General features: G+C 35.5%; 1 protein-coding gene across 1 annotated transcript; it reads right to left on the minus strand.

Annotated features, from left to right (window-relative positions):
• Window positions 1-973: 973 nt before the first annotated feature.
• Window positions 974-9,809, minus strand: tdg.1 (thymine DNA glycosylase, tandem duplicate 1). The gene is made up of 11 exons (XM_079246754.1): window positions 9,681-9,809; window positions 9,016-9,090; window positions 7,977-8,143; window positions 7,395-7,705; window positions 7,229-7,298; window positions 6,688-6,823; window positions 6,452-6,534; window positions 6,273-6,367; window positions 4,593-4,764; window positions 4,247-4,399; window positions 974-1,684 (listed from the first exon to the last, which is right to left on the minus strand). Exons 2-11 carry the CDS (start codon window positions 9,072-9,074, stop codon window positions 1,557-1,559), a joined length of 1,374 nt encoding a protein of 457 aa, XP_079102880.1. The 5' UTR covers window positions 9,075-9,090; window positions 9,681-9,809; the 3' UTR covers window positions 974-1,556.
• Between the last annotated feature and the right edge of the window lie 36 nt (window positions 9,810-9,845).

Below are 9,845 nucleotides of genomic sequence, written 5' to 3' on the forward strand. Positions count from 1 at the left end.
CACCAAACAGTTAAAATATATGAAGAAATAAAGGTTATTGTAATAGTTATAAGAAATTAAGCTGTTCAGAACAATTAATGCTGTGAAACTGGAAACAAATTTGAACATGTGTTATTTTTGTAGTTCTTTATTGGAACTGATCTTTTTTTCCATTTTTGTTAAAATGTGGCAAATTTTCCAATAAAATCAGAATGCTCAAAACACAATAATACATTGAAATCAATGCCATTGTCAATTATGAACATTTTCAAGATCAAAGGTAAAAACCAAGGGTTTCATAAAGTCAAGTCAATTTTTTGAAGGGGTACTAAATAATTACAGCATCAGAATAACCACAGCAGTAAAGTGTGTAATTTTTTAATGTAAGTAGTAGGATTATCTACAAAAATTTGCTACTTTTTATGTAATGTTAAAAAGAAGTGGATTTTCTGGCCTCTTTCCCAGTAATCTGATCAAATGTGTGATTTAATACCAAATGCTACATGAAGCTAACAGCCCGATGAATTACTTTTAAGGCATAACATTCTTCCCTGTCTTTCAAGATGTACATGCAACCAAATTTATCGTAAACATAACAAATGAAGTGTTTACGATATCCGTGGTATCTGGTTTGCTTATGTGACAGATCTTGCAGATTTATGAGTGTAAACTTTCTTTATCTACCTCTGGCAAGGTTTTTCTAACCATTGTTATGTTACACACACCCAGAACTATGACGTAAAACATATGAAGAAACCCAGTCCTTCATTTTAGTTTTCAGTTTTGATTTTTTTTTCCACGTTATAAATTGTCTCAAACAAACAAATGAACTACTGCTGTAAAATGATTAAATATTCTGTATGCAAATAAAGATAAAGCAAGGATAAAAAAAGCATCATTAGGATATTTTATTTCACAAACGTTTCATAAAATTCCATGTGAATGACAGCTTTTATGAACATAATATACTCCTAAAACAGGGAAAAAAAGAGATAAAAAAAAAAGAAAAGAAAAAGCATTTTGAGTTGTGTAACATAATAAAAGGCCTGTAAAAATGTCCCCCTATGGGACATCAGACATGTCTGGTTTTACTGTGTGATCATTTGAATCTCAGTTCATAGCACCATGAATGTAAAACAGTAATGCTAGTTAAATCCATACTGCAAAAAAGCATTGTACACACTAACTGATCCGTTAAGCTTAAAGAACCAGCTTTATCTACTGTATGAACAGTACATATGAGCATTAAAATGTACTGCAGCTTGTGCAGTAAAATAAAGCACAAGGACAAAAACAAATGTTTAAATATATGATCTTCTCCAAAGACAGTCAAACAACAATGTCCCTGATTTCACATATTTAAGATGACTGTCGTAAAGACAATTATACATGTTTACAAAACTACAAACAAAAAAAAGTGCAGAAAAAGTACTCTGCAAAATTTCTATAAAGTTCTAAAGGTGGACAGATTCCACTCCATCACTAGCAAAAGGAAAAAAAAATCTAAAACCTGACTTAATGAGGTAAAAGATGGAATTGGCTGACATCTGTGCATGTCAAAAAGAGACACTTTTTCCTCATATGCTGCCATGTTTGGGTCCACCGCTTATGTCTGGAATCTGATCTGCAAAGGACTGCATCATCCACTGTCCGTCTGGGAGCTGGCCCTCCGCGGTCTGCGACGTCGTTGCTTCCTCTGCTACCTCTGAACGTGGACAACATGCACACAGATGTAAGTATGTGCAGTAAAGCGCTTTATACAGGCTACATTTGAATTTACTAAATATTTTTATACTCTAGCAGCTGAGTTGAAACAATGAGTCATTTAACTGTTAAAATTTTTATTTATTTATTTACTTTTTTTCCTGGTCTTCCAAAAATCTCAAGACTACACACTTGGCCGTAAGATATTAAAGATGCAATATGCAGCTTCCTGACCTTAAAATGCTACATTTCTGACTCATTTGATGGCATAATGGCATTTATTATGTACAAGTCCAATTAAGATGGGATGTTGAGAAAACTGTAAATAAAAACAGAATACAATGATTTTAAAATCCTATTTAACCTATAATAAATTGAATAAACTACAAAAACAACATATTTAATATTCAAACTCATACACATTTTTTTTTGTGATGCCTGCAACATGTTTGAAAAAAGTGGAACAGGAGCACCAAAGACTGGCAAAACTGAAGAATACTCAGATAACATCTGTTTGGATCATTTGTTTGGAGAACAGGGTTATTAGAAACAGGTTAGTGTGATGACTGAGCATAAAAGGAGCATCCCTGAAAGGCTCAGTTATTCACTAGCAAGAAATGGACAAGGTGCACCTCTTTGAGAACAACTGAGCAAATAGTTCAATAGCTTAAAAACAACAACATGTGTAAGTGCCAACTGATCTATATTAGACAGAAAATTGTGTGTGTAGGGTGTGTGTTAAACCAGAAATGGAAAATCAGTTTTGACCGCTTTGCCAGGAACATGCTGTTAACACGCAGAATGCCGTTTTAATGGACATATTGGAAAATGAAAAACTGGAAAATAACTTGGCTTTAAACTGCAACTGGCAGCGTCGGGACAGGTTAGTAACGCCATCTACACCAGGTAAAGTCGAGTCACCAAAACTTCCAGATCTTACAACGTTCTAGTGGCTTAAAGTATTGGCTTAGACCCTTTAACATACAGCTGCAAAGAAATTAGGGATTTCATCATCTATCATTCATAATTTCACTAAAAGATTCTGACAATCTGGAGAAATCTCTGTACATAAGCAGTAGTCAAAAACCAACATCAAATGCCCATAACCTCCGATCGCTCAAGCAGCTCTTCATAAAAAATCAACAACGTGTAAAGGAAATTACCATGTGGGCTCACAAACAATTCAGCAAACCATTGCCAGTTAACACAGTTTCTTGCTACATCTGCAAGTGCAAATTAAAACTCCAACCTGCAAAGCAAATGCCAGATATTAACAACAACCAAAAACGCTGCTGGCTTCTCTGACCCCAAGCTCCTCTCAGATGGACTGACACAAAGTGGAAATGTGTGCTGTGGTCTGATGAATCTACATTTCAATTAGTTTTTCTAAATCATGGACATCATGTCCTACTGGCCAAAGAGGAAAAGGACTGCTTGGATTGTTTTCAGTGCAAAGTTAAAAAACCAGCATCTGTGATGGTACGGGGGTGTGTTTGTCCCCATGGCATGGGTAACAAGCACATCTGTGAATACAGCATAATGCTGAAAAGTACGTTCAGGTTTTGGAACATATGCTGCATCCAAGCGCAGACTAACCTACCTGCAGTCAGACCTGTCTCCCACCGACGATATGCGACGCATTACAAAGTGCAAAATAAGACAATGGAGACTCTGGACTGCTGAGCAGCTTAAGTTGTTCATCAAGCAAGAATGGGAAAGATTTCCACCAACAAAGTTTCAACAATTAGTGTCCTCAGTTCACAAACACTTACTGGGCATTGTTAAAAGGTAACGTGAAGTAACACAGTGGTAAAAATGCCTCTTTCCCAACTTTTTTTTTAATGTGTTGCAGGCATCAAGTTCAAAATGAGCTAATATCTACAAAAAACAAAGTTCATCAGTTTGAAAATTACATGTATTGTAGTTCATTTAGTGAAATATATGCTAAAAAGGATTAGCAAGTCATTGTTTTCTGTTTTTATTTACGTTTTACACCATGTCCCAACGTGATTGTAGTTGAGGTTTTACATTTCCGGAGTAGTCGCTGCCTCGCAGCTGTATAACCACACTCCACAACTGCTTCTTCCAGCCAGTAATGAAATAATGACATTATAATAACTTTGACATATCACATAGTAATAAATGGTAAATATCCCTAAAAAATGTTTTTATTTGTTTTTGTTTTTTACATTTTGTCAAAAGGAAGCATAAAGATCTCGTATTAAAAAAAATGGACTTTACTCACTACTTTTTTTTAATGGGTCTGGTCTTTAAGGGTTAATATTTACCATAAGTATTAGAAACTTAACAAAGAGAATTAGGGAAGTGACTAGAATCATTAGCATCATCCCAAAGTTACAGGGAATGTCAAAACTGTATTATTAAACCAGTCAGGGGTAACTTGAGGAAATTTACATTTGAATGCCACATTTAAACCAGAGATTTTTTACCAGAAAACTTTTCTTTTTTCTTTCCATAATACACAAACCATACATCTAAAATAATAAAATATAATATGACTTGATTGGTTTGTCTTCAAGTTGACCAATCCATCTATGCTTACCTGTGTTTTTAGCAGTGGAAAATGTACAGTGGCCGTTTGTCTTGCTTTCAGCTTTGCCTTCTTCAAGTCCTTTCTCCATATATGCTCCACCAAAGGCATCTTCATAACCAGGATCGTACTGCTCTTCTTTTATTGCCAGTCTCTTGGCATCCTCTGTTATTACAAAAGATGGAAGAATAAACTACACGCTGAACATGATATTACAAACCAATCTGAAGGTATCCTATGTACAAACAGTCTCATGGGTAACAAGAACTTTTAGAAACTGTGTTATCACCCCACTAATGTTTACCTCTTCAAAAAAAAAAAAAAAAAAAAAAAGAAGAAGAAGCATGGTTAAACTTACCCTTAGCCAGTTGAAGGTCAAATGAGTAGTTAACCTCCTGGACCTCAGTGCTTTTTTGGACACCCTTCAGTTGATCTCTGAGCTCCCTCAGTTTGATATAAAAGTGGACTTTATCCTGAGCACGAGGAAACTGGGCACAACGTGCACTGGATGAAGGCATCAAATACAGGGCCTGTTTAGGCAAAAGGCTGGTAAGTAATTTCTTCTTAACATGTCCATATTACAATCATAAAATAAAAATAAAACATTATTTACAGCACTTTTCCTATCAATGTTTCAAAGTGCTTTAAATTGCAGCCATACATTAATAACAAAGCAGACATGATGAAATCTGATAACTCAACCATAATAGTGATAACAACAATAATAAGGTATTATTATTATTACTATATTATAGCACCCTTCCCAACAAAAGAACTTGATAGTGTTCACCACACATTTCACGTGTGGTGAGTACAATGAACACCTGCTGGATTGCAATTTTCGTAGGACAGGAATGAGTAACAGGAATAAAATATGTAATGTACAGAGTTTTGTTGATATTCTCCATTTCTATCTGGATAATTGGAAATTTTTTTGCAAACCAAACATTGTGAACCTGGGTTTTAAAACAGATTCTTATGTGCTTTAACAAACATGTCTGCTGTAAAGGGAAAATTGAATTTTTTTTTTATGGAAAATAAAACACTACCATATAATTTTAAAAAAAAGAAAAAATTAATTTTTAGTGGTATGATAGATATTTAAAAGTTACAATCTGTGGTGTTTGACAGTCTGCTAAACCTAGATATAATTTTACCCAGGGATCCTCAATTATGGTCCTCGAGGGCTGGTGTCTTGCAGGTTTTCCAAGTGTCCCTGCTACAACACACCTTATTCAAATCAATGAGTTTTTAGCAGACATGTGCAGAGGCTGTCTGAGTCTGAATCAGGCTTGTTGCAGCAGGGACACTTGAAAATCCTGCAGCACACTGTCCATCGAGGACCAGGATTGAGGAACCCTGATTTGATCTTTCACTTGTAAACATTAATGTTTTCCTCAGTTTTTAAAGTTTTTTTTGACTTTCCCTACCAAGAAATTCAGTTAAGATAGGCTTTAACAAACAGGAAACACCTACATTCAGTTTGGAGGTCACTCAAGTCTTAGTACACAAAAACACTGACGCAAATAGTAATATTGTGGTGTTAATTATTGTTCAATCAGTTTTCTTCTCAACTTTGGACACAACCTTAGTATTTTGTCATTTAATCTCTTTCATTTGATATTGAATAACACTTTAAAATTTATAATATTATGAATCTATAATTTGGAAACATGGTAATGCCTTTCACCCAGTGTTATCTTTAACCTTTCACATTAAGAAAAAGTCTGATGAAAAATCTTTCTCTGCATTTTTCCATTTGTTTTGGACCAAAATAATCAGAATAATTGTTTTTTAAAGAACAGTTCAGATTTAATTTAATAATAAGATTGCAACAGTGAAATGGTTAAAATCTGAAACAGAAGTGTTATAAAAACAGTCTGGTTTCAGCATACCCAAACCAATTTGTAGGAATGGCTTAGGCAGGTTTATTTCCACAATATTTGAAAGAAATTCATCATAGTCACATCACATTTATCACTACCAAATAGTAGACCATGACCTTAAAAGGTTAAAAATGACCAATTTAAGCTCTCACCACATCGCAGTCAGGGATCTTGTGTGGCTGCAAACCAAATTCAAGTTTTTGTGGTTTCTTTCCGAACAGCTCTCTGCAGAACATTTCATAGATACCTGGAAAAAAATGTAATAAATAGAGTTACAAGTGTGAATCAAGTCTTTTTCTGGTAACTGTTGCTCTGCAATAAGAAAGCTTACATTTCCCATTGAACACAGCAATAAGGGGTTTATATTTCTTCAGTTTCTCCACAAGAATTTTGCCACCTTCACGCAACTCTTTACTGTAAGATGAAAACAAAACCGCCACAATAAAGCTTATGGACACAAATCTTTTCATAAAAAAATTTAAAAAAAACACAAACAACTGAAACGTTTATTGTTATAATCCCCCCACATCAGGACATTCAATTGATTAGTCTTATTTCCCAACATACCTCGACAGGTCTTTGCTCCCAGGTGTTGCCCTGGCTACCATGTTTGTGAAACCCATTTTATACTTGACAGGCAGAATTGTATCATGCATGTGGTTGAGTTGTTCTTCAGTAAATCCAGATAGAAACAGGCATTTCCCTATAATCACAAAGATTCCTGGTTATTATTTCCCAATATTTTTAAGCATTTAAAACTTTACTCCCAGACACGCGTCTTAGATTACTTTGATGTTTGATGCATTTTCTTTATAAAAGTGGAACTGTATGCATCTTCTAAACCAGGGTTACTCCTTCCAGTCCCACACGAGCTGCAATCCAGCTGGTTTTTAATGTATACCTGCTTCAACACAATTAAACAATATAAAATTAATCTAATATTGTATCAGGGTCTGCACAATGACTTGTTAATTTGTGTCAGTGAGTTGGAGCAAGGCTGCATGAAAAACCTGCTGTATTTTGGCTTTTGTCGGACCAGAATTAGTGACCCTGATCTAAACCACAATTTTACTATTATCTAACTAGTTATTCTTAAATCATAACTTACAAAAGTGATTTCCAGGTCCTGGAAACCACCGCCCAATGAACGCTGCCATCAGCCCTGGATTGATTCCAATCTGAAAACATAAACATGTTTGTTCAAGAGACAAAATCAAACCCCACTCCTCGTTTTGTTTACAAGTTTTATTAACCAGCAAAAAAGAATATCTTACAATGACGTAGTCCAGGTTGTAATCCAGAAGGTCTGGTAGGGTCTTTTTCATTACCTCCTCCTCTGACATCCCTTTGAAACGGTCAACTTTCCTCTTCACCTTCTTAAAGCTCTCATCTATCTTTTCCTGTTTTCCATCAGCATGAGCTTCACTGCTCTTTTTGGGCTTAGGACCTGGTTTTGCTTTGGGTGCATTTGGGTCCTTGGGGGGTTTTGGCGGTTTGGGGACTTTTGGTTGTTTGGGGACTTTTGGTGGTTTGGGTTCCCCTGGTGTCTTAGGTTGTGCCTGTCTGCCTCTCTTTTTTGCTGCGGCTGCAAAAATAACAAAAGGCCAATGTCATAACTAACAACTTTTTCACTTTTACTATATAAAGTTAGTGTCTCCCCACACTGACAGACTCATTATATATAACCATACACTAAGAGCACTGTGTTGGATTACTTTCTTTCTGTCTCAAAAATCAAAATTCCACGCAAACCATATTAGTAAGACATCAAAATTTTCCCCAAAGGCATACTTGCTTGAAAAATTACACAAATTTAATGGGATATTCTAATTTGGCTCCACATTTTATGAATGTACGTTTTGTCAGGTTGGCAGGTTCCAGCTGATCCATCGTGGGCTCTGCATTAGCCATGTGTGCCATGGCTGCCTCTCCAGCCTGATGCTCTGGATAGTGAAACTGGCGATTAGGATTGAAGTTTGCGTACTGGGCCTGAAGAGCTTGAAACTGCTGGGCAGATCGGACCCTGAAGTAGAACAATAATTATAACAATGATTCAGAAAAGTGGTTAAGCACGACTACAACAAGCAAAGTGATAGTGGGATGTGTTATGGTGTTAAACCAGTTTGATTTATGTTTTAACCTTTTTTTGGTCTAACCATTTGCTGCATTTAAAAAAAAAAAGCGATTCATCATTCTCATCTTACTCAGTAAGCTGGTTTTAAATCAGTCTATGTTAGAGGAGATTTGCCCATCAAAATAATCAAAATGTTGGCAAAACTATATTTTTTAGAAAAATGCTCCAATGTGTGAGAGTGCGTTTGTTTATGTTCAGAAAGTCAACTCAGGAAACTGCATTACACGTCTACAACAAATGTAGTTTTTGATGGATGAATAATAAGGAAGAATCATATTAAGATCTGAAAGACCAGTGACCAAGTTATACAGGTCCAGGTAATGCATTCTGGCATATTGGCAAATGCTATGTCAGAAATGTAAGTTCAGAAAAGTCCAGGTCCTTTGTGAACCTAAAAATAAAAATATATTAAAATGGTCCCTGTAGCAACAAGAGTTACTTGCAACTCATTTTCAGAATTAATGAAAAGTTGCACTTCAGCACAGTTTTAGTGATTCATCAAATAATGTATTATCATGTTTAAAAAATGTATAAATGTCTTTGTTTTCCCTTTATTGATTCTAACTGCATCACAACAATGAGGAAAAAACTGAAGAAAATGTACAGTAGTTATAATGCTCATGGCTCACATAGTAGTATGAAAACAGTGCAAAACAAAGGCAAAAGGGCAAGTTGGTGCACATGCTTTCATTTCATTACACCTCGTCATAATTTAATTTAGTCTGTTTTCTGGCCACATTGTGGTGAGGAGGAAGACTCACCACTGTTGAAGATACTCCGGGGAGACAACAGGCAGTGATCCATTCAGCTTTTCCTCCATCTTTTGGGTGGTTTCACTTTATTGTATAAATCAACATGCATGTTGAGGAAACATAGCTAGGGGTTGTTCATTGAAGTGGTTTAGCATATATAACCATGCTAAAGTATGAAACTGAATGCATATGCTAACGTGGAATCAAACTTAGGAATAAACAAAAACTTAACAAGGGTACATTTAAATGACAATGACACATTAAGACAAACTTAAAATATTATATTGCTTAAAATATTAATGTAAGACTCACGTGATCAAATATACTTAACACTAATTTAGCGACACAATTGCTAGAATTATTGCTCTATTATCTAAAACTTTGCTAATTGAAAAGCTAACCCACATGTAAATTGTTTCAATTTATCAGCTCAAAACCGGTTTGGACCACGTTGTCACTAATTAACGCTTTAAATTTGTGGCTCTGACAGTTCATATTCAGATTGACAGTGTGAACAGTAATGTTTAAATATACTCAGTGACACAAGTACAGCTAACGTTAGCCAACAGCTAGCTAGCCGGCTACCTTAGCATGGATGAATGGTTTCGCTTCCACAGCGAACCCCCCTCACAAATATATACTCAGTCTGCAGCTTTTTAAAAACTCAAACATACCTGTTGTAGATAAAGTTTAAGCTGGTTTCTTCTGTGATATTAACTTTTATTTTTCCATCTATTCCACACTTCGATTTACAATATTTGCGATGCTACAGAGGCAACAAAGGCATGACAACACAGTCAACTTTGACATGGAGAGATTCCAAGTTGACGACGTAGGGG

Source organism: Telmatherina bonti, assembly GCF_933228915.1.
Source record: "Telmatherina bonti genome assembly, chromosome: 2".
Classification (NCBI taxonomy): Eukaryota; Metazoa; Chordata; class Actinopteri; order Atheriniformes; family Telmatherinidae; genus Telmatherina; species Telmatherina bonti.